General features: G+C 43.3%; 4 protein-coding genes across 4 annotated transcripts; 3 read left to right on the forward strand and 1 right to left on the reverse strand.

The window, feature by feature from the left end:
• The first annotated feature begins 619 nt into the window (after positions 1 to 619).
• LOC137791764 (zinc finger protein ZFP2-like) lies at positions 620 to 7,895 on the forward strand. The gene is made up of 8 exons (XM_068586911.1): positions 620 to 812; positions 1,407 to 2,154; positions 2,980 to 3,182; positions 3,312 to 3,404; positions 3,549 to 3,644; positions 3,757 to 3,867; positions 4,715 to 4,838; positions 5,705 to 7,895. Exons 2-8 carry the CDS (start codon positions 2,115 to 2,117, stop codon positions 7,180 to 7,182), a joined length of 2,145 nt encoding a protein of 714 aa, XP_068443012.1. The 5' UTR covers positions 620 to 812; positions 1,407 to 2,114; the 3' UTR covers positions 7,183 to 7,895.
• Positions 7,896 to 8,772: 877 nt separating this feature from the next.
• Positions 8,773 to 14,765, forward strand: si:ch211-214j24.10 (uncharacterized protein LOC558894 homolog). The gene is made up of 4 exons (XM_068586662.1): positions 8,773 to 8,948; positions 11,243 to 12,040; positions 12,152 to 12,184; positions 13,893 to 14,765. Exons 1-4 carry the CDS (start codon positions 8,933 to 8,935, stop codon positions 13,940 to 13,942), a joined length of 897 nt encoding a protein of 298 aa, XP_068442763.1. The 5' UTR covers positions 8,773 to 8,932; the 3' UTR covers positions 13,943 to 14,765.
• On the reverse strand, positions 13,019 to 21,610 carry osgep (O-sialoglycoprotein endopeptidase). The gene is made up of 12 exons (XM_068586661.1): positions 21,501 to 21,610; positions 19,772 to 19,891; positions 19,561 to 19,680; positions 18,958 to 19,133; positions 18,696 to 18,791; positions 18,552 to 18,601; positions 18,391 to 18,469; positions 18,139 to 18,204; positions 17,247 to 17,337; positions 16,782 to 16,857; positions 15,383 to 15,481; positions 13,019 to 15,175 (listed from the first exon to the last, which is right to left on the reverse strand). The coding sequence occupies exons 2-12, from the start codon at positions 19,884 to 19,886 to the stop codon at positions 15,136 to 15,138; spliced, it is 1,008 nt and encodes a 335-aa protein (XP_068442762.1). The 5' UTR covers positions 19,887 to 19,891; positions 21,501 to 21,610; the 3' UTR covers positions 13,019 to 15,135.
• Positions 21,611 to 21,868: 258 nt separating this feature from the next.
• On the forward strand, positions 21,869 to 25,242 carry apex1 (APEX nuclease (multifunctional DNA repair enzyme) 1). The gene is made up of 5 exons (XM_068586779.1): positions 21,869 to 21,943; positions 23,045 to 23,188; positions 23,293 to 23,456; positions 23,551 to 23,743; positions 24,343 to 25,242. The coding sequence occupies exons 2-5, from the start codon at positions 23,116 to 23,118 to the stop codon at positions 24,855 to 24,857; spliced, it is 945 nt and encodes a 314-aa protein (XP_068442880.1). The 5' UTR covers positions 21,869 to 21,943; positions 23,045 to 23,115; the 3' UTR covers positions 24,858 to 25,242.
• Positions 25,243 to 25,245: the final 3 nt, after the last annotated feature.

A 25,245-nucleotide genomic window follows, 5' to 3' on the forward strand; every position in this document is an offset into this window, starting at 1 on the left:
GAAGCTGGTGTTAGCTGAACCAGAGCTGTCAACAGGAGCAATGTTGGGCCATCAGTTAGACTATAAAAGCCGACATTCCCAGCAGCAGTTTGTCATAATCATGGCAAGTGGACAGCAGCTTTTGTCAAATACAATGTTAATTTCAATGTTACATTAGTTTTAGATCTAAAATGTGAACACAATTTCTTTAAGACATTTGGGATCAATCTAAATGTCTTCGGTCTGATGTAAAACAGGGTGACTGTTTCATGTGTATTCAGAATGAAAAACTGGAGGGTAACAAGTTTTTGGTGATGGTCTTCTGACATCTGTTTACAATACAAATGAGCTAAAACCAATATGTTTTCACAGGATAGATTAGATATTCCTTTATTAGTCCCACAAGGGGGAAATTTGAAGTACAATGTGAAGTACACACAAGAGACATTGTAAAAAAAATCAAATAATATAAATAAGTAATATAAATAATATACATGATTCAAAAGACGAGAGTATTCATTTTAATTACATTGCAAAAAGGCAAATAAAACACTTGTAATCGCACCTTTTAAAACAATTTAGAAAGACTTTTATTTTGAAGGACTACTGGACATGTTGCGTGTTCTCTTCCGGGGAGCTCGCGGCTGTAGCGGAAGCAAACATGGGGCAAGGGGCTACTCCCGAGACTGAGTCCGAAAAACACTTAAAAAAGTGTCAAACTAACGGAGCCTCGATATCTTTACCGAAACATTCGTACTGGTACGACTTCTGGTTGTTCGTGATCTTTGACATCGCGTTTTTCCTCGTCATGTATTACATCGTCCCGTAGAAAGGTAAGGGAGGGGGGATCCTTCTCGAACGTTTTGTATTAGAGGGGCGGCTACGGAAGCTGATAAGCTAACGAGCTAAATTACACTTGATAACGTTACACTGAGCAGTGTCTCCCTTCATGTAAGTTGCCTGTTCAAATGTCAGATATGTGTTACTGCTGATAGTTACATTTGCACACCACCCGGTTTATCCTCATGCAACTGGAGACATAGAATGAAAGAAGAAGCTGGAGATAGCAAATGTTGAGTGTTTTTGCCTGAAGAATTTCCTAGTTGAGCAATTTCTTTATATATTATCTTTATTATTATTATATTTGTCAACCCACTATGCATAAGGCTAATCGACTATTCATCATCAGCTTTAATACAGATGGTCCATATACATTTCCATGCCATGCTTTGATTGGGACTTTTTTAAATGACTGATGATTAGTTTGGCTTGTGCCTATTGTTTTTTATTGTGTAGTTTAGTTAGTGAATTCATTTACCGGTGAATGTATTCAAATAATGAATCATAGACTTAAAGTCTGAGGTATGTTTTGTGAATACTTTTTGCTAAGATCTAACTTTTTACTTTTATTGACGGGTTTCCGCTAGACTCTGGAGCCTGAAGACATGGAGTGTTGGTCCTGCCCTGCTGTCAGGAAATGCTAACCCAGCTTTGACTGAAATTGAACACTGTTATTAGCTGTCACATCCCAAGTTACCATGGCTTGGTCCATGGAAGTGACTTTGACGTCAGAGATTTCACCCCACAAAGCTTCATCCCTCTGTGGCCTGCTGCCAGTTGCCTCGGACTGCCTCTCTGCACGGATGGATTCAAGTTGTTGCTGTGGGGAAGAGACACATTTTGTAAAAAAAAAAAAGAAAAGAAAGAGACATTGGGGATATGAGGATCCAGTGAATGGGCTGTGATGACACCAAATAAACACCATTTTATTGAGGAACATGATTCCAGCACATCTAAATCTCTAAAGTTTTTACATGGAATACACTGACAATAAAACGTTTTACCTTCTTAATAATCTGTGACGAATTATTTATTGTTTATCTTAGCTAATATCCCCATTTACACACATTACAAATATCTTATTATATAAAAACGTTGTGCAGATTACCAGCTGGTACGGTCAATGCGAAGTACTTTAAATAACTACAATGTCATTCTTCTGAGCGTTTACTGTTTATTACTTTAGACTCTTATTTTGAATTTGTACTCCACATGTTTCCGGTCCGCAAGAAGCTAACAACAAATGGCTTTCAAGCTAATGGTAGTTAGTTAAAATTACTTGTAAAGCCCTAACCATGGACACGACTGGTGGCTCTTGCCAAGTGGAAAACACAGGTCCGTTTTATCAGAGTGTTTAATAATGTGTGTGGAAGTTAAACATCAACAAGCTGTCCTGCATAGTGGCGTTGTCTCGTTATCACTTAGCCACAGCTAGCATTGGTGGTTGTAGCTAACGTAACAAACGTACCGTAAGCATCAAAGCATGGCATTAACGCAACATGTACTCTACGTGACAACTTGAGCGTTTCCTTTGAGTAAATAGAAGCTTGAACTGAAACCGCAGTGTCAACCAGATGCTCGTGACGTAGCCACATGTCCCACTGTTTTGGCTAATGTGGCTAACTAAGCTAGTTAAATCAAACCGTTAAGAGTTGTGGTGTTCCCGGCGTGTCAGAGGAGTTTCTATGTACAGAGTGAATCACAACGAAAACATGACGCCAAACCAAAAGCATTGCTGCTCGGAGAGCTGCTGTCTCCTCACGGGGGTTTACAACAACACACCGGAGCTACTGTGGCTGCATGACATGTCAATGTGTATCGCAACAGCTGAGTCGTCATATGAACCTGTAGGTGTTCACACACGTGTGGCTGTCAGCTGACACGTCCCCGATGTGTAATCTGCATGTTGTTGTATTGCACTTTCCTCACATGCACTGTGGAAGTGTGTCGGGTTAACTCTAATCTGGGAGCAATTATTTACCAGCCTTCCTATTATTAATGTTCAAGCCACATTTAAAGTGGTCAACCCAAATAGTCACACCAGACATCTATCTGTCTATCTATCGATCTGTCTGTCTGTCTGTCTGTCTGTCTCTCAGTCTGTCTCTCAGTCTCTCAGTCATATGACCCTGTCCACCCCATATCTCCATGTTGGCACAGATATATTCCTGCCATTGTCATCACTGAGGCTGCTGGTCCCGCCCCTGCGGCTGCTCTCTGCAGCGATGTGGCAGGTGGCTCAGCGGAGAGAGGTTCTCGACTATGGAAAGCTTGGAGACTTTGTGACGCTGGTGACGGCAACAGTGCCAGATCTGCTCAACCCACAGCAACGGGGCAAGCTGCTTCTGCGGCTGAGAGCAAGAGTGAGTCAGTGGGGCGTCACCTTGTATCATGTCACAAACATGTGGATAATCTGACAATACTGTTGCATCTCATGGATTTGGTCTTGCTGAAGGAACACCTTGCTCTCCTCTCGACATGCTTCCCTTTAGGTCATTCTTGAGTTGTGCAGAAATGAGGAAACAGCCAACGTTTTGTGTGTACAGCCTCATCTAGAAGGCATCCGGCCATCAGGATACACAGGAGTAAGTGAGATCAGGGGTTTTCACAATTACAACTCCCTATAACAGGGTCTTTCTTTGTACAGCACAATGGCCCGAAGCGTGTAATTCTCGGCCAGATGATGTGTTAATATCGTTTGGGGAAATAACGCAGACAGTGTCTTTCAGAGTGGAGATGCGGAGGTGGATGCAGAGGAGGCCATTTTTGTGGCGCTCGTCCAAACACTACTGAAGGACCCAGCAGAGAGGGAGCATTTTTACCAGGCAAGGCAGCTTCACATGTGACCCCATCTGGCATCCTGAAGAGAAGCCCTTTTGTGCACCCAGCTGCCTCTTTGTAACTGTGTCCCGTCACTGTGACCGTTGTTCTTCCCAGGAGGTTTTTCCTACAGAGTATGGACTCAGCTACGACATAGACATGCAGCTCCTCGTGTGGGAGTTTCTGTCTAAACTGGAGAAACTCCTGCCAGTACCAGACCTCAGTCAGGTAGGAGACAATGTCACATTACAGCTGCTGCTTGAAACATGCACTGTGTTGAAGAATGTCCCAACTTTTCACTTTTCTGATTTTAGGTCTAGAGTACAGGTTATAATATATAAATGGTGTCTTAGGAATTTTAAGTGCTTTCTTTAAAATCAATGGCTTCTATCGATATAAAAAATACTTCAGATCACATCGTTGCCTTTATATTGTCATGTGTATAGGGTTGTAACAGTCCGAGATTTCTACGGCACGATAACATCTCGGTTTCGCGATACACTCAGTTACTCTGATTATTATTGTTTTGATTTTCATTATCCGTTACAAAAGAATGAGGAATGATCATTACAATAATTATAAACCAGATTATTAAAACAATTGCATGTAAATATATAAACAGGTATATAACTGAAGCATGCTAGTTCACATGTTAGAAACAATAGCATATTAAATAGCTAATAACAAATTACATCAGCTGTGAGCAATTTAAATGATTCCTTTAATTATTCCAGACTGCTCTCGTACCTTTAACTCACTTATGTCAAATTGTATTTACATTTAAGCACATGTACTCAGTATAACCGTCGATCTTCATTCTGACATCTTACATATTACGCTATAATCCTGTATGTGTATATAGAAAAATATTATAGTGCAATATGTCATAATATATATCTGTATCTACCTAAAAAATCTAGTATTGGTTGGGTTGGAGTCACTATTAGCTTCAGTTCTGATGATTAGCATTTCAGGAGTCCTGGTAGTTGTGTGTTTAAGTTTTCTCAATTTGACCCTGACCTGACCGTATGATCACCTCCTTCTTGCTGATGAGTTTGCATCTGTCCCTAAACAGACCGTGTCGTGGCTGACGTCCGCCCCCTCTGTTCTGAAGGACTGCATGCAGACGCTCTCCGATCCCGATGACCTGAGGTCTCTCCTGCAGCACCACAAAAGCCTCGAGCACCTTGGAACACAAGGTAAGCATCCGCTGTAATCCAGCTCCCCGTCTGCATGTTAGAGCTCACTGTGCCATGGCCACACCAGAGCAGGGCTCATTTAATCTGATCTGAATTTGACAGTTTATTTGAATTTCTCATGCACAAGGAATTCCAAAGCCGGGTCTACTCCATTCAAAAGCTGTCTTGGCCCTCTGTCGTCAGTAAACTGGCATTTTTCTCACCCTAAAATGTAGTGGATTGAGTGAATACGTTAAAATCACAGCTTTAAGGAAATGATGATGCAAGCTGCTCAGACAGGCCATGATAATTAACTTTTACTTCTCTTTATTATTTATTTTGTAAGAAAACTTTGCGTTCATAAAGCAGACACGGATACTTTGTGATGCTTTTGCCTCTTCTTGTTGTTGTTTTGCGGCTACTTGTAGTCCATTTGCATCTTTCTGTAATGTTTGTGGTAATATATATCCTGTTCAGTAATCTGTCTATGTTCAGTTCTCTGACAACAGAAAGAGAAAAAAGATACAAATGAAAACCACACAGAACAGAGATTAAATAAGATGAGACTCAGCAGAGTCACCCGACTGTCTGGCCCAGTAAGACTTGTTCTCCTGTTGCTCTTCTGGGATTTTTGTGTGGAAGGAAATCTCTATAAAATGATTTTGGGGCCCACTAGTGGTTTCGCCAGTTTATTGCGGTCAAATGGAAGAAGAAGGCACACAGAAGACTTAGATGAGAAGGCGAGAAAACCACAGCCACACCGGGTATCTGAAACCAGCAATGTTGTAAGCCAAAGGAACTCCATATTTCCATGCAACAACACAACCAACGGTTTCCTGTATTTAAGGGAAACATAGCACTCCCTATATTTTCTGTGTTTTGCACAGGTACCACAGTGGAGATGTCCACCCAGGTCTTTGCCTGCTCAGAGTGTCCCTTCTTCCACATGCAGGAGTCCTACCTGCTGCAGCACATTGAGCACAGTCACCCTGAGCAGTACAGCAAACTCCAAAGCTCTGCGGAGGCTGCCGGCATCCACAAGAAGAGGGCCCAGCGTCCCGAGTTCCCATCGCCTTTCCCCATCCACGACAGGCCCAACCCTCACACGTGCCTGGAGTGTGGCAAAACGTTCACGCGCGCCTCGGACGTGACTCGTCACAAGCGGACGCACACAGGCGAGCGGCCGTACTCCTGCAAGGTATGCAAGAAGGGCTTCAAGAACTCCTGGGATCTGACCCGACACGAGCGCATTCACACCGGAGAGCGGCCCTTCCTCTGCCCCAACTGTGGCAAACAGTTCACCCAGAGGGGGTTGCTCACGCTGCATTTACAGCGGACCGCCTGCAGCCAGACCTGCAACCCCTCCGTTGAGTTGACGACGGAAGTCGTGGTCGCGGAGGAGCCGCTGGAGAAAGGGGGCGGTCAGTACAAATGCCAGAAATGTGGCGAGAGCTTCAGCAGCATCCTGGAGCGCATGAGGCACAGGCAGAGACACACGGTCCAGCATCAGTTTAAATGCTCCATGTGCGAGAAGATATACAGCCGAGCGTCCGACCTGAAGAGACACCAGATGAAGCACACCGGTGAGCGGCCGTTCACCTGCCAGTGTGGGAAAAGCTTCACCCACGTGTGGCTCCTGAACAAGCACCAGCAGATCCACACCAGGGACCGGCCACACCCCTGTGCCGAGTGCGGAAAGAGCTTCACGCAGCTCCAGATTCTGAACCGGCACTTGCTGACTCACAACGGCCAGCGACCTTTCCGGTGCTCCCACTGTCAAAAGAGCTTCACCCAGCTCGCCAGCCTCACGCGCCACGAAAGAATCCACACGGGCGAGAGGCCGTACAACTGCACCACCTGCGAGAAGACGTTCCTCACGCACGGAGAGCTGGCGAGGCACCAGCGCAGCCACAGTAACCTCAGGCCGTACACTTGTGCACAGTGCCCGAAGAGCTTCAAGACCAAGCGAGCTCAGAGCGAACACCTCAACGCACACACGGGAGAGCGCCCATTTGGATGCGCACATTGCGGGAAAAGGTTCGCCAAGTCGACCTCGCTGGTCCGACATAACCTGACCCACACGGGGGAGCGGCCCCACCAGTGCTCCCAGTGCAGAAAGACCTTCCTCACCTCCGGCGAGCTCCTGCTCCACAAGCGCATCCACACCGGAGAGAGGCCTTACTCCTGCTCCCACTGCGAGAGGAGGTTCAGGTGCTCCTCCGACCTCAACATGCACGTCCGAACACACACCGGGGAGAAGCCACACAGCTGCCTGTCATGTAAGAAGAGTTTCTCCACCTCGACGAGGCTCAAGAGACACATGCACACACACATGGAGAAGGGTTTAGTAGCGGACTCCTTTTAGTCTTTCAGCTGCCAGGAGCTAATGATGGATAGAGTAGAACAACGGTTCTCAACCTTTGTTCAGTGATGCTACCCCCTGTAAAATATTTTTTCAGCCAAGTAGCCCCTAACCACTCCAGCTCAAAGCATTTTTACTTGAAAAAAATATGTAATACACAGCGCAGTGCCATAAGTGTCTGATTTAAATGACAATACATGAAATCCAGTTCAGGAACCTACACTTATATTTTATTGAATATTTATTAAATACATTTTGTTTAACAGATTTTTTTAATAGATTATTATGTTAAATATTTTCTTTAAAAACCTCACATACCCCCATGGAGTTTCCCATACCCCCATTTGAGAACCACTGTAGTAGAAGATGTCGTTCTCGACTTTGTCATTTGAAATAAAAACTGTCTTTTATCAAGAAACACTTTTTATGTGGTGACAATATGTTACATGAGAACCATCCTAAGACAAAAACAGTTGTCTGGTTTTGTCAACAAAGGAAATGAGTCAGACAGACAGCTATATAGATTACATTAATTCAGGTGAAGCTTTCGTTCAAAATGTATTATATAATATTCAATTTAACGATAACCTACATGTTCTGTTAGTTGTGGGGGAAGCTTGAGAGATGTTAAGAGGATGTTAATTAACAATCAAGAAATGATGTTTAGTTCATTAAAGTAATACTCCACTGAATATCTATCTATCTTCTTAAAAAGTGTAAAAGAGGGAGACAACAGAGATGGTAGGTAGCATATGGCTGTTAGTAAGGTAAATAATCAAAGAAGGAGGTGGAGAATCTGGAGGACAACAGAGGAGAGCCTGAGGACAGCGATAAAGCCGAGCAAAGTCAAAGAGCAAAGAAACAGACGTGATGGATCAGACGTGAGTATTGCATACATTGTTTGTTTAGTATGAAGGCTTTGCATTCCTCTTCACTGTGGGGCTGCTTACAGGTTTCTATGTAAACTGATAAATGGTTGTCTTACAAGGTGTTACGTTTCAGAAAAACAAGGAAAGGAATGTGGGACAAGAGCAGGAGTCTCATATTCTGTAATTCACTGAAGACTAACAGAATATGAACGAGCTTGTTATTGCAAGACATTTTGTTCATACATATCTACATATATATAAAAACATTTCAACCAGTTGTGTGAGTGTGAGACAAGGAACTAGCAATTGGTCAAAACAGACTATATGTGGATGAGTCAAGTTTATGTTTCTCTTTTCTTTACACAGTTCCTCTAGTGCTATCCATCTTGTATCCATTATTTAGGTACGAACATCTCTTACTTTTCAAGAAAAAATAGGTTCCTCAGGAAATGTACTGTATACAACTTTTACATTCCTATTCTTTTTATCATCTTGCACCCTCTTATGTCCAGCCACATTTGCTGGGAATCTCTTTTTTACATTAACTTTTACCTTGGTAGAGCTAAGTTTCCTTCGCCAAACAAATAGTCCCATAGTAAATCATACTTATGTGAGTATTAATGAAGCGGTGTCGTCTGTCACTATCGCCAAAGATGACACCACGTGGTTGTCACATGGATTGTCGTCATACTCCGATTTGAATATAAAATTCCCTCCAAGTTTCCCGCCGGACGCTTATCGCCGAGGACTTCCTGTCCCACCCACATTCTCGTGTCGCTTCCGGGTGGCTACACAAGACTCTTCTAGCGAGCCGTCGTAATCTTAACGCTGTAAACAAAAGTTACAAAACGGTTACGCTTCCACAACACGTTAAACGAAAAGACATGCATATCAAAACAGGTAAGTTTGTACAACTTTCCGACATATATGACCGAAATTACTCACTTCCAGAAGCTGTTTAGATGTCCTGCCGTTGGTGTTAGCAGCTATGCTCGCGTCGTCGGTAGCTGCTCGGCGCTTTGAATGGAGGGTTACGAAACTTTGGCTTCGGCTAACCTGCTAGCTAGCTGTTAATTCCACAACATGTAAGAAATTGTAGCCTTTTCTTATACGACAACCATTGTTATTGAAATATAGTTGAACTACATAGACCACGACCTAACGGCCGGTGAACCAAAAACGTCGAGTTATCGTCGCCGCACCATGACGTTGCTAATTAAAGTTAGCTAACACCGGTGCTGTCTCGTTAGCCGCCAGCAGCGCACACAGGGATCATAGCATGTTGTTGTGGCCAGAGGGGCTCCATAAGGCGCTAAGTTGACTCGGGTAATCGGAGACTGGAGTACAGTCGGCCCGGTCGTCGGGAGATCTCTGGTTTGGTGAACTGACGTTACCGCTCCAGTTTGTTTGGAATGAGGTGCTTTGGAGCGGGTACGCCACTCGGGCCGACTGTGTCCATTTCTTAACAAGGTTGGCTCTAAATGTCTGAACTCGTACGTTGTGTAGCTACAGAAAGCACTCGCTGGCATGCCATTAGAAACAGCGAGCTGTAACGTCAATGTTTAGGTCCGTCTGCCGAGTGTCACATGGACAGAAAATGGCGACGCTAGAACTAATGTAAGTTAACCTCCCCGTCAATACTGAGTTGACAATCATTCCTTATTCACAACGAGCCATCTATTGTTACTGAATGACACATAAGTCGTTGTTTAACAATGTCACTAACGGTGAGATGTACGGTGATGAGCTTTAAGTCAGTACGAAGAACCGTGTGTTTTAAAGCCCCCCCCTTGTGTTAGACTGTATGTTCCTTAACCTTAAGACTGGTGTTGAATAAGAGCAGGACAGTGATTGTTACAGTTGAGTGAGGCCTCTTAAGGCTTAGTCCAAATGGTCGAGATGAGTGACGGTGTAATCACCGAGAACTGGAACTTGTTTCTGGGATGTTTGGAATGTGAATGTTTGGGGTGTTCTAACCCGTTGTGTCTGCGAGGAAAACCAACCAGTTGTGTTGTTGTACACCAGTTTGCGACTCATCTCAACTGTTTTTACGAATTGATAGAATCCAGATTCATCACACAGGGAATGGTATATAAGTAGATCAATAATGAGAGAGCCAGTGGAATATCACCTGAGAAACTGACACGTTGCTGTGTTTTAAAGACTGTTTTGTGGCTGAATCAATATATACGTTTATGTTGGCCTGTTCTACAGCCAGGAATACATGTCATTTATTTAAATAAATAAAAACATTTTAATGGTGATGTAACTTAAAAATGAATCATGGCCACACAAAATTAAACAATAAATAAAGAATTTATGAAATAGTTGCAGAATGTAAACAATATTGTGCAAATTGCAACATAGTAAGTATATAATTACAACATTTAGGAGTCATATATGCCAACTTTTTTATTTATTTTAAGTAGGCTATTTTAAGATGGTTGTAGAAAAGTTTTTAAAACATACCTTGAGTTCAATATCATTCATTCATAGTCGTTTATCTGAAGCCATCGTTCTCAACTGTCTGCTCGACTGAGTCTTTACTTATGGGGGTTACCGCTTTCGTAATGCTGCGCCACCACTTTATTTTCCTGTCATATGCAGTGCCACGAGCAAATGCCCCTGAAGCGCTGTCTGATCCTGAGGCCATGAGGTTTCACTGGCGCGACTAATGGCCTTAAATCAGAATACCGTAATCGCACTAAAGTCTTCAAATGTGTTTTGTGGAGGCACTAATGCAGATATTTTATTTCTTCTGCAATGCTTCATCATAAGACTCTGACTTGTTGATAAATCCTGAACTTGGCTGTGGACACATGCTAACTCGCACAATCGCAAGGCTCAAGTACTTGAACCATATACTATGAATCTGTGTAGTCTCCAATTGCGCGTAGCGTTGTACGCAGCAATACTCCATTGCTTTGGTGACTGTCTTGGTTGGACTTTGCAGTGGGAGGCTGCTTGAACGCTGCGTGTCGATTGGACACCCACCTCATTTACTGCAGTGTCCCGCAGGTGTTGTGGTGGAAGTGTTTTTAATCTGAATTTAAATGTTTTTTCCAAAGTGAAAATAAATTATTTTCGAAATAATACTGCAATTTGGTAATTGTTTACTTCAACCGATTTAGACTCCTCTGCCTCTATGAACCAGCCTCTTGTGATTTTAAGCGACTTGTCAACGTCTCTTTCAGGTACATGGGAAGCCAGCAACACCGTGTGTGAGTCCGATACCCTGTGTGATCCAGCAGTCCTTGTCGCAGCCACCAACTCCGAGCCCCACATTCGCAACCGTCGCCTGTCTCCCGGCTCAGGCAACTGTGGAGGTGGTGGAGGAGGAGGCTGCATCTCTGGAGGCGACCAACAGCCCAGGCAGCTTTCAACCGGAGGCGATTTGATCGCACCCGGCCACGCGCACACCTTCAGCTTCCGCAGGGAAAAGGAGCGCAAGGGCCAGCAGCACAAAGGCCGCAGCCTCCGCAGGGAAAGTCAAAAGGGGGTCGGCCGACTAAGCGAGCGGCCACAAAAGGTTAACCAAAAGCAGAGGTGGGTGGAGGACAGTCTGTCACTGCTCAAGCCCCCGCCTGCCTTCCCAGTGCAGGACAGCCCCGCCAAGCTGCAGCCTGCCGTCAGCTACGCGTCCAAGGTGAAGGCGGGACCAGCAAGCGGAGGGCTGGAGGAGGACCGCCCTGCCATCGGCGTGCTGCTACAGAACCAGTGGGGTCTCAGTTTTATCAGCGAAGCGAGGCCGGCTACAGATGTCTCCGGCCCTCGACCCGCTGCCAGCGCCCTCCCTCCTCAGCCCACAGACGCCGAACAGTCGGCAGACCTACAGTTCGAGACAGTTCTCACAGCCCTGCCTCCAGAAGACCCGCCTACTCCAGTCGCTACCTCCGTCACCCCCGCCACACGCCCAGAGGTGGACGCAAGCAACGGAAAGCTGCTGCTAAGTTGTCGCCATCTAGTGGAGGCTTTGAACTATCACAGTAGAGGTAAGATTTGTGATGTGCCTAAAAGACATTCCGCTAGAATTTTTTTTTTAATTGGAGCATTTTAATTTTAGAGCTATCATTCTAACAATTGGCCTCTTTTTGTCCCTCCAGAATGGAACGCTATCTGCAACAAACAGAAAAAAGGTACGTTGAGTCTCTGCTATGATCGTTTCGAGGGGAGGGGCGGGGCCTATTTTCTTTAGCTCCTTAAATGGGTAACGTTTTATGGTCAGATTTCAAATGTCACGGTCACTGCATTATTTAGATCTATTCTTTAAACCAGTGTCTATACTAGCGTCACACACTTTGTTCATGATGACATAAAGGGCACATATTGTAGAATGAGAGCTGCCCATGGTATAAATGTTTTTATATCAAATGTGTGGCTACATTTTGCCAATTGGGAGCTTGAGTTCTTGTTATAGTGGTGGGCAACAGTATTTATTTTGGGAATGCAACAAAATGTTTTTATGTTATGTTGTCATAAAGTAAACAAAGATACCATTGTGCAAATAGTTGACTCTGCCAGTGATCCTCTTCCTGCTGTAACTTGTTACTCAAAGACCTGCATTTACTTTGACTAGCCGTCATGTAACAAGCATTAGGTCTGCACAACGAGTAAAATATTGCGACAATATGGCTTGCAACAAATATTTAAGTGTACAAATTGGCTATTCATTTTCTATGCTAAACTGGTAATACAGTTATGACTGCATTATAATTGATTATACATTTCAAATATAACTATGCTTGATATTGTTTCAAGAGACATTACTCTCACAGTAATGTTGACAACTGCAGCGTCACCATTTAAACTCATTAATATCTCATTGGAAACAAATTAAGGCCTCAGACCTCATTCTTTATGGTCCTCTTACCTCTGCTGATATTATTCACTGCCTGCGGGTTACAGTGCGCTTATACTTTATGATGGTAATAACACAGGCTCCATAGTCTGCACCAACTTTATTACTCCAGTTTTGTTAACGGCGCTTCACAGTAACATCCCGGACACATAAGGACGGTGCAATCCTGTTTACAGAACGAACGTCATCATTCAGAGCCTTCACTGTGAGGCAGCGCCACAGAATAACGTACACTTGTCTGTAACAATTGGCTATTGGCTGAGTAAGAGCTGCGTGTTAGTGTATATATATTGCGTTTACATTGTACTTAAACAGATGTATTGATACAGTATTGGCTTCACGCTTGCAACGGTTCTATTAAACTGTGCGTGTTGGTATGTGAAGAGCTCCACTTAAGGTTTTCTGCGATACGGCAACAACCCCAAAGTGCCATTTATTTCCCGACACAGGCAGTCTGTGCTGATCACAAATGTTCAAGTCACAATGACAATAAATAATAAGATTTGTTGCTCCACTGATATGACAACATGCAACGGCTATTCCCTTAACCACAACTCTGTGCTGCCACAGGAGCTGATATAACAGAATATTTTGGCTGTTAATTCCCTAAAAGTCTCGTCAAAATTCATTTATCTGTAGCCTCGCGGTTCCACACGACCAAGTCATTCGCGCCCTCGCCCCTACCTTCTTATTTTTTACTATTGTACTCAATATGCTAGTCGCAATTTTGCTTCCAGCAGTATGTTTGTGTATAATGGTATGACAAAACAAGTTGGAATATTTCCATTTAAATCAGATTAAAGCTTATACAGGTTTTATGACAAACAAGACTGTACACCTGCAGTTTCTAGCCATTCATTGTCTGGTGCTAGCTGGAACAAGGTTGTACACTAATATTCAAATGTTGTTTTGAATTATAAAAACATTGTAAATCAAGTTTCATTATAAACTATTTCCTGACACTGTTTTGTTCTCCTGTTTTGCAGTTCCAAAAAAGGTCGTCTGGTACAAGGACACCCATGAGCACCCAGCCTAGCAGTGTGACAGACCCAAAGTATATATAAACAAGTATACAACACACCTACATGCACATTAAAACACGTAAAGATGGACAAATGTATGAGTCCCGTTCACACACACTGCACTCAGGATGATGTCTTCACGCAAAGCCACACTGAGACACTTTGGACTAACTCCTTTGAGATCTTACAGCAATGGACTTTTTTAACGCCTTACAGAAAGCCTGCCTTAATTAATCAGACCTGTTTTCATCACCTCTCATTACTCTTTTTAGCTTGTATGTGTAGAGCTGGTCTTTTTTCTTTAAAAAAAAAAATCTCTGCTGAGCTGTAATTTAATTTCCCCCTTTTTGAAAGCTGCAGTCAGTTTTATTGCTGTTTTTTGTCCTCTGTAAAGCGAGTGGTCAATCAAGCACTTTGTTTAAAAAAAAAAATCTGTTGTGACCAATCCCTGTGTGCGAGAAACCCTCAACAGAGCGAATTGTTTAGTTTTTTCCTTTTTCCTTCTCAATTAGAAACAGAAGAATGTCTTGTACCTGCTAGAGTTTTATGGTTAACGTATGCAGAGGACTTGTGTATCGTGTCTTCAGTTTACAGAGGGTGTAGTCAAAGGCACAGTAGAGTTCACCCTGTACCCATCAGATCTTAATGCTGTGTCCCTTTTTTGTTTTTATTTGGTTCCCCAATCGGGTGAATATTACTCATAAATCCATAAGGGATCTTACCATGTTCAGTATGTTGATTTTTGAAAAGAAAATTTATTGAATAAAAAATTTACACTGGAGAAAGAGGAGGAATGTAAGTGAACAGTATTGCTTAATAAAAATGAATGAACTTGAAGTTTCCTCCTTAGTCTTTATAAAAAAAATATTTTTAATTTAAAGTTCAGATTTGATATATTGCGATGACAATCAGGAATTTGTGGGAAAAAAAAAACCTAAATCATTAACTGCACTTAATGGATTTCAAATGCAAGTACAGAAAAATGTCACATGTGACTTCTACACTCACATAGTTTGGTTTCAGATGAACAGTCCAGGTAATTATCGTCTGCAGGAAGTGACAACGTGTTCCTTATCAGCAGTCGTCCATCCCGGTCAGTCGGGAAAGGCTGTATAGAAAAAAGAAGTGTCCCTTCTGGACTCAAGCAGCCGTCAGACCAGAGCGGCTGCACCAACACATACGTAGCACACAGCTGGTGCTCCGTCCATCAGTCTCTCCACGTCACCTCCACTTCATCTGTTCTGTACCTACGGCAGGAAACATGTTAATGATCGACAGCACGTCAGGACATTAACAATGCGTCATCTCCATTTTGGGAATGCTAATCAAGAAATAACATTTCCCCCTCGATAATGAGACTAACAGTAAAACCTATAGCGGCACCGTTTGTGCAGACATTTCCTAAAAGACTGATGCCGCATAAAGAGCAGTAGAACTCGAAACGTGAAGGCTACCTTTGTGTAATCCACGAGTCTTCCAGCTCCGTCACTTGACCGGACCGGAACATCTCCCAGCCGGCTTGAGCAATCATTGCTCCGTTGTCGATGCAGAATCTGTGGCACAAAGCCAACATTGTTTAGGAGCGTAGCAGTGAGGGCATGCGAAATGACAACGGCTCTTCTCTCACATTCAGTGTGCAAACTCTTCCTGTGAGACTTCAGATTGCTGGACTACCTGGATCCTGCCTGAGGACATTCTTTAGAGAGGTTTCTCTGCTGTATTACTATTGTAGCTGCTATATTAGGTCTACTTGATTGTTGTCTGTACTTCTGAGCCGCGATTCTGCTTTCAACCAAATGATTGAGAGCAGCTACGGGTAAAGTACTTGTTCTGTTATCCAACTCTACTAAGGACTATTTTACTTTCTACCTTTGAGTTTTACAGACCTTGTCCAGAATCAGTTTTGGTAAGGAACTGCCCTTTTCTTATAAATGTGAAACTTCTCTGCTTACAGGGAAGTTGTGTTGTTGTCAGCCAGAGTAGTTTCAATTGGTGCACATTCCACTAACGACGTGGGAGCGGTGTCTGCACAGCTGTAGCTAATTCCACCGACTCAGGCGTAAAACCAGGCGGGGGATTAAAGCGTCAGTGAAGACTCGGAGGATAAAGACGTAGGAGTCTTCGAGGCGGCTGAGTATAAACACTGCCCTGTGAATGTTTTCCTTCCAAACCAGAGGCCTCGGACCCGCTCTCACATGCATCAGGACTCCTCTGTCATCTACCCCACCCGCTCCACACAGACCCAACACCTTGTCACATGGGGCCTCTGGAACTGCCAGTCAGCCAATCGCAAGGCTGACTTCTTCTCCGGCTTTGGTCTCAATCTCTGGACTTCCTGACTCCCACTGAGACTTGATCACATGCTGCTCTCTCCTCTGCCTTCTCCAACACACCTCCCCCACTGGACGGGGCGGTGGCACAGGTCTACTTATCTCCTCCAAATGGAATTTTTCTCTCTTCCCGCTTCACTATTCACCCCACTGTCTTTTGAGTGTCATGCTGTGACTGTCACTCACCCGGTTCTACTAAACATTGTTGTTCTCCACCGTCCACCTGGAGAATTAGATGTCCTATCAAATAATTTAAATAAATAATAATTGATCATACCTAACCCTCTGAACCCATCAGTTGCATGGAATAGCATTTTCTTTAAACATTTGCCAAACCTACACTGTTTATCACAGCCAGTCATAATCTTCAGATTGTCCTTGAACACACGTGTGACTAACGCTTCTGTCAGAAAAAGCAACCGACACTAAGCTTAAACTTGTGATCTTGCATGTTATAGTACTGGGCTCATGTAAATGATTAGCAGAACTTGTGGTTTGCTGTCAGGGTGAGTGTCTGCTTTACCGTTCATCGGTGGCAAACAGCTTGGCTCCTCTCTCCTCACACATCACCCCCATCATCTCCTGCAGGCGCACGTTACCTGCAGACCAAACGAGGTCACGCAGGTTAAATGTCGATGAATAAAATAATGTGAGGCGTCCTTAAGTCAGGATTAAAACTAAACTTATTTTTAATCATGATAGTGTATAGTTTGGATTTTCATTAATGTTTTAGGCAACTGAGGTCTTCTGGCCTTCTAGTTACATTTTATTTGATGATGGATCTCTTTGACTATGTTGTACACATAACCCTGTAAGACTGACCAACTTATAAAATGGCATTTCTACAAAGAAAACCTCACTCTTTCACGCTTATATTTGAAGTTAACAGAGGTTTGAGGTCATATATGGACGTTCGTGCACTTGATGAAAAACAGACCAAATAACAAAAGAAGCACAAAGGATACCACATGGTGTCTGGAGTACTTACAGCCAACACCCCCCACGATGAGGACCTCCTGGGAGCCGCAGTGAGCCATGGCCCTCTCCGTGATCTCTACCAGCATGGAGAACACCGTCTCCTGCAGGAGGAGCAGTCGTGTTGGGCAAGACCGACAATCTCAAATGGCTCCTATAAATGCTTCTACAGAGTTTTTTAACGGTGCCACACATCCCCTCATGTGGGGCAGCACATTAACTGAATGACTTATCGTCATTTCTCGGCAACGGGTTGAGGTTTTGGTTTCTGTTATGGTTGAGTGCCGGTTGTAAGAGCTATTTTATTGCGTTTCTTTATGTTAGACCGCCACCACTAGGGGGCGTAAGGCCGACTTTAATTGAGTTGAGGCCTTCCTAATTAGGAGGGGCATCAGGGCCGGTGTTGCTCGCTTTGAAGGAGCAAACAGTTGTACAACTGTTGACAATACGGTTACAGTGACATCAATGTTTATGATTTAAGTATGATGCACTTTGGTTGTTTCAACATTGTGTATGGTTTTCTATAAACACACGCAATGGATCAATAAATAAACTGGATGTTACACCTGGACATTGTCATCAATAAAACACGTCACAACAATCGCAACGGAGCAACCAAGTAGTGCCTGAGGGGCGAATACGCAACAGGGGCATTACACAGGAAAACAGTTTGTGTGAAAAGTATAAGAGGCGTAACAAATTGGAAGTTCAATGTCGAAATAAAAAGAAATAGCTTGTAAACTTAATTATTGTACTCGTTGCCTCAACTCAAACTCCAAACTAATTTGACTACGACTAAAGGAAGGAGGAAGTCTTGACCCAGATTTCTGGAATGCCAGAAATACTGGCCTTGGTCCCTGGAGGCTGAACCGCCATCAGACCGACTGACTGCTGGTTCTTTGTACCTGCAGGGAGAAGCACAGGTCCTCTGCTGCACACTGACCAGAGCTCAGCATCTTATGAGAAGCTTCCTGTGTCACAGAAAAAAAGGAAAACACCTTTTAGGATCATGAACCAAAAGAATGATGAAGTTTGATTTTATTTGCCGTATTAATATTTACATCATTTCAAAAGGACAACAGAGAGGAATAAAATGTTCGTCAAATTACAGCATTTCTTTGTAGATAAATAGTTTAACAGACAAGCAAACCACGTACCTCGATATGAGATAAAATCCCAGAAAAAGCGACGTCCATTCCTTTCACTGTGTACGGCAGCTCCACATACTGACTCCCTCTGTGGACAAGAAGCAAAGTGAAGTGGTAAATACTAGCAGAGTAGAAACAAACAGCGAAGCTGCTCAGTGGCTCTCACTCACTTTTTGGCCATCTGCTCTATGTTGTAGCCTGGACTGGGGTCATTAGAAATCTGAGAGAAGAAACAGTTCCACACTAAAAATTAACACCAATCGCATGCATTAAAGGGAAGTAGTTGCTTTAATAAAGACCGGAAGGACACACACCTTTAAAACTCGAGCAAACCTGTCCAGACAGTTGCCGACTGCGATGTCAATGGTCTCCCCAAATATTCTGTACCGCCGCTCTGAGTATGCAATAACCTGCACAGGAAGAACATACATGTGTACCTAATGCACGTTTAACTGTGTACTTGCTATGGAAGTGTATGCAGCAGCTCTGCCAACTCGGTCTGGGATCTGATCTTTAGGAAGTGAATGCATGCACCCTCATAGCGCTCTCTTGGGAGCGAGGTGTTCAGACACTGACCTGTGTGTTCCCTCCACTGACATAAAGCACGGTGGGGTTGTCGGCTTGTGTGATGAGTCGGCCCATCTCAATGTGTCCAATGCAGTGGTTTACGCCGAGGAGCGGCTTCCCCCAAAGCTGTGCGACCGTACGAGCCACCAGAGCCACCGTCACCAAGGGGGCACCCATACCAGGACCTGAATGAGAAGAAGGAAAACAAAGAGGGAGTGTTTGTCACGTTGGAGTGAGACATTACATCATCTCCTTGTTTGAGAGAGAACACATGAACATAAAATGTTTTATGGATGATCATATCAATACTATGCTGCACCAATATTAAATCATCTTCCACTTCCTTTTTCCTCAGCACACGGGAGAAGTTGGTCATCAGGGTTTTCTGCAAGTAATCTACCGACTCGTCTAACGTTTGGGAACAGATAATGTTTTGGATTCAGATAAATCCTTTCTGGCCTTAAAGGCAAACTTCTCCTGTGTGCTACTCGTTACTTGTGGGTGAAATTAGTAAACAAAACTTTGAACCATTAAAACTCGTCTTGTTCTGACAAACATCTGGCTGGTTCAAACCTGAGTCCACCAAGGCGAACGGCCAGCAGGTTGGGTTACCTTTAGTGTACGCCACACAGTCGATGTCTGCAGGCTGCAGCCCGGCTTGCTCCAGCGCCTCCTTCAGGACGGTCAGGATGACGGCACGGTGGTGCCTGGCAGTGTCACTCGGCAAGAACCCTGATGGTGAAACATGTTGTCAACTTCACATGCAAGATAGTTCAGACTTTGACACGTCGCCGGTGAAGCAAAAGTTTTGTTCCTAACTTACCTTGACCGGCGGGCGTAATGTAGGTCCGTCTGGGGTTGGAAAGCACTTCACCGTCTTTGATGATGCCAATGCCGATCTTATTGGCACTGCCTTCAAATCCAATTACTATAGTCATGGTAGCTGAAAAAAAGGAAGGAAAATATGAATGTGTATTGTTTTTGCATTGATCTTTTACACGTGTATTTTCTTCAGAGTTATTTAATTTCTCTTTTTTTGTCAAGAATTAAAAAAGCATAAACAATTAGAAATGATAAAATATGAAGATACATAAATACACATTACATTTGGTCTAATATTGGAAGTTGCCAGGTCCATTGGTCCAGTCTAACAGACGACTGTATATTCAGTTTGACCGTACAACATTATTTGTAAAGCACCTTTCATTCAGGTCGGTGCAGTTCAAACTGCATCACAGATGAAAACAAGACAGAACAAGTGTAGACATACAACAACCAAAAAGACAATAATTTAGCAATTAAACATTATGAGACTAATGTACGCAAGTTAAATTAAAAATGTAATGAAATTAAAAACTAACAACAGTAATAGTGATAAAACAGCTGAATAGTTTAACACAGCAGCTCTGTTGGTCAGAAGAATATAAATACTCGTGTGTTTTGTTCTATTCAATTTCAAGGTGCCTCTTAAACACATGCAGAAAATGAACTACACTCAAATAAACCCACTCACGCAGAAGTAACAGGAGCTTTATTGACCTAAAAGGTCTCTTAGTCTTCCAGGTTTTCTCATATAGTATTACTTTAACAATGTGTGTGAAGATTCAGAAAGAATCACAGAGAATATCGATTGAATGATTATTTTGGCTGTGATAAAGTTAAAATATATAATATATTAAAAGATTTCAGCTTTCAACCATATCTTGAAGCTTCATTCAGCAAATAGAAGTAGCTCAGGTATTATAATCAATAACACTAAACTATGTCAAGAGGGAACGCTTCTGTCCAGAAATGTAGAAGAAAATCAGGTCGTATCTTAATAATATATATATATTTTTAAACATGTATGTTTGACAGCTTTAAGGTAGATTTATGTAGTCAAGTTAATGAGGTTTATATTTTAATCATAACCCTCATAATCCGATTTTGCTGACGAGCACTCTTTGAACGTGAGATAGTAATATCCTCCAACATTACAAATGATCAAGACAAGATGACAGTTGAATAAAAAAAAAAATCACACTAACAACATAATTAGAAATAATGGTTGCATTTGTATTTCTTGAGCTATTATTATTTGCGGCTTATAGTTAAAGTAATGAAGTGGCAATACCGGAAATAAAGTCTGGCTTTCAACCCAAATCCAACTTCTAATTTAAACGTAACTTTTTTTCCCAACTCGGCAAAGAAAGGATTAACTATCAACTTTAAGTTGAATAATATGCTAAATCTATTCTAACTAGGAATTAATAGGTTTTGGTGACACGCTTTGAATATCAATATTTAAATTGTACTGTTAAGTTGCATTTTGTGACATGTATGGAGATATTACACTGCCCTCCCGACCCATAACAACCTACCAAATGCAACATTATACTATACATTATACTATACATAATACTATACATAATACACATTATATACTGTACTAGCTAGCGCGAAATGAGCTCATTCGAGCAGCCTGCACAGCTGTGTATGTTATGATAGCAGTGAGTGACTTAAAACCAGCTCAGCGGTACATTAACGCTGCATTGATATCAGTATAAGTATACCTGGCCTTTGTTTTCTTTCGGCGCTTCCAATAAATCCAAATCCGTGCCAGTTCAACTTTTAAACTAATTATTACACTGCCTCGGCCAACTTCTTGAATTCAACTCCTCCATTGAAAGGGGTCCTTCGTGGCCCCAAACACGGACAGCCGGAGACATGGCCTCATCAGAAAGCTCGGTCTGAATATGGTTTTACTTCAGAAACACGTCAGTATGAAGTAATAATGCGCCATAGCAGCTACGACTGTGTCACTTCTTTGTTTTAATCAAAAAAGATCCAATACAAACGTGTTGTTTTTTGTCATTTCTATCAGGCATGCGTTCAGGCAGCCAGTCAGTGTATCAAGCACATGGTGAGAAATCGTTGCAGTGCATTGTGAGTTTGGTTTGGGGGAGTGACAGAAGAAGTGCTTAGCTCGTCTTTGCATCCTGTTGTGGAAGTGCAAGTAAGATTATTTGCATCTCCTTTTCCTGAAACGTGTTGCTGGTTGAAATTAAAACACACGCATTGGTTTGCCGCATTTGCATTAGTACATAATCAAATAAGATGTATATTATGGAGCTAATTAAGCTAGCTGGATTGTTCCCCTCCATTGAGTCTCGGCGCAGGCCGTCCGCCGCTGCTCGCTTCTCTTTGTCACGTAGGACAAGCTAACGTTAGCATAGCTGGCCACACAACCTGTTGTGTGACGCGTGGAAACAGTGCATATCTCTTTGTTTGAGTGTTTTACGTCTTCTTCGTGCATGTTGTTAATTTTGCATCTAGTGGGATAATCATTTATTCATATTTTGTATTTGATGTGCTCCTAACAGCAACGACTTGCATCCAAATAAACGTCCCGATTGCTTCCACTTTGTCAGAGGATTAACGTGTCAATAAATCTAAATACTGTATGGAAAGATTTTGCATTATCATTTTGCATTATTCGGACACTAATCGTAGGTCGCCATCCAAAGCTAGTGTAATGCATAGAGCCTCTATGTGTTATTGTGAATGTGCAGATGAATAAAGTGCAGTACATAGTAAAACATGTATTTTCGAGGTCATTTAGAATTAGCCTCCGGTACAAAGTTGGTCCAACCGAGAGCACTGAAATATTTAACACAGTTATGTAAATGCTTTGCATATGAGATTTCACAACAATTTCCAAAATAATGAGTTATCATCGTACAGAAACAGTGCTGATCGTCGTGAACATCAGTTCTCAACCTTTTGACCGTCGACTTAAAACCTTTAATCTGTTGAATTGGAATTAATGTTAACTATTTTCATGGTTTTGTCAAAAAATAAGGCCTACGCCAGAAAAAAACCCATCACAATAATTCCCAGAATTCAAGGTGACCTCTTCAAATAGTTTTTTTTTGTGTTATCTGACCGACAGAAAATGATGTCATTCATGGCACAGTGGGGAAACAACTTAAACGCTTGCATATGCCCACAGAAAGTATTCATGAACATTTTGTTCAAAGGAGAATTTCACCCAAATGCTGATAATGGATTCAGAGAAAAGCATCACATAAATGACTCCTGTCCCTCCCCTTCCCAGCGGCGTGTGCGGTGTTGTGTGTGCGTGCTGTGTGTCTGCGAGGTGTGTTTGCAGTCCGAGTGAGTTCAAGTATGAAGAGAGGCAAGAAGGCAGCGGAGGAGGTGGAGGCGGCAGGCGCGGACGGAGATAATGACACGGGCTCCGGTACGACAGACCCTTCTACCGCACATCGAACATCTTTTGAATGCATTTTCTTCACTGAAGTGTGTGTGTGTCACTTTCATGACCCTGTGTTTTCCGCCTCACAGCTTCAGCAAAGAAAACCAAGAAGACTAAGGAACCAGAGGCCCCGATATTGTATGAAGACCCTCCTGACAAAATGACCAGCAAAGACGGCCGCGACGCCAACATGAAGATCACCTCCTGGAACGTGGACGGCCTGAGGGCCTGGGTGAAGAAGAACGGCCTGGACGTGCGTTTGCAGTGACCGAAAGCAATATTAACAATTGGCCCAGTCGCGTTTTGAGAGCCCTTTTAACGGCGGCCGCTTGTGTTCTTCCTCCCAGTGGGTGCGCGAGGAGTCTCCAGATGTTCTGTGCCTGCAGGAGACAAAGTGTGCCGAGAAATCCCTCCCTGCTGACATCACCTCGATGCCCGAGTACCCTCACAAGTACTGGTCTGCGTCGGATGAGAAGGACGGTTACAGCGGTGTGGCCATGCTGTGCAAGACTGAACCCGTCAAAGTCACCTATGGCATTGGTGAGTGGCGTCTTCTCCTGGGCCTCGAGAGCAGACCTATCGTTGGTCTACGGAGTCCTGGACCGACATTGGTGGCTGGAAATGACAGAAATACTTGTTTATTTGCTAAAATATATCTATTTTAATTGTTTGAGTGTTTAAAAATGACATCAAAATACATTTAAGATTACACTTTCTCCACATTTCATCTGGTTTACAGTAATACTTAGCTGGAGGCAGTAACTTCCTGTAGTCCCCACCGGCTGCTCCCATATTCAGCATAAAAATTGCTAATTATAGCTTTTACACTTTTTGTTTTTGTTTTAAGCAAACAAATGAGATAATGTGTAAATTAGTGAGGTGTAGATTTTACATTTTAAACAGAGCCATGGTAGCAGTTTCCAGTTTTTATGCTAAGGCTGCTAACGTAGCTCAACATTTACTGTACAGATGAGGAATCATTTCCCAAAATGTCAGAACGATTGTTGACGAGCTGTCATAAATATTGTAGAGCGTCTTGGCCTCGCTGAGTTTGAATTACCCTCCAACACAAACCTACACAATGAATGATTGAACTGTGAAGACGATTGTTAACGGCTCCTTCTCTTCCGACGCTCCAGGCAAAGAAGAGCACGACAAGGAGGGCCGCGTCATCACCGCCGAGTTCCCCACCTTCTACCTGGTGACGGCCTACGTGCCCAACTCCGGCAGAGGCCTCGTGCGCTTAGATTACCGCAAAACCTGGGACGTGGACTTCCGGGCGTACCTGAGCGAGCTGGACATGCAGAAGCCCCTGGTGCTGTGCGGCGACCTCAACGTCGCGCACCAGGAGATCGACCTGAAGAACGCCAAGGGGAACAAGAAGAACGCCGGCTTCACCCCCGAGGAGCGCGAGGGCATGGGCGAGCTGCTGGAGGCCGGCTTCACAGACAGCTTCCGCGAGCTCTACCCGGAGCAGGCCAACGCTTACACCTTCTGGACCTACATGATGAACTCCCGCGCAAAGAACGTGGGCTGGAGGCTGGATTACTTCATACTGTCAACCAGCCTGCTGCCGGGCCTGTGCGACAGCAAGATCCGCAACAAAGCCCTGGGAAGCGACCACTGCCCCATCACTCTGCACATCGCCGTGTAGGTGCAGCTTCACTGCCCTCGGCGGTTTCGTAGTGCTACCTCAGCAGTAGCGTAGTTTGTCTCGTACTTATAACTTCTTCGGTTTTCAAATTAAACTTCCAGTAAATGACAAGCACAATTCATAATGCCTGTTGGTCCTCTTCATACAGTTGAAGTTTGTCAGTAAACCCAGTGGTGTGCGATGTCTAACGCAACGATGACCCGTGCCTCGCTGTGGAACAGTTGTATGAACTACTGCTGGTCTGAGGACAGCCTGCACTGTGTGTTTGTGTTACTGAGTTCAAACCCACTGCTGATAAGAACATGTAATGTATGTTTCAATCCTCTTTTTCCAATGCAGTTGTCTGTTGTATAACATGCCCACAATAAAAGACTGGATTTATGTACCT

Source organism: Clinocottus analis, unplaced genomic scaffold, assembly GCF_023055335.1.
Source record: "Clinocottus analis isolate CAN_PGR_092001 unplaced genomic scaffold, fCliAna1.0.p SCAF_20, whole genome shotgun sequence".
NCBI classification, from domain to species: Eukaryota; Metazoa; Chordata; class Actinopteri; order Perciformes; family Cottidae; genus Clinocottus; species Clinocottus analis.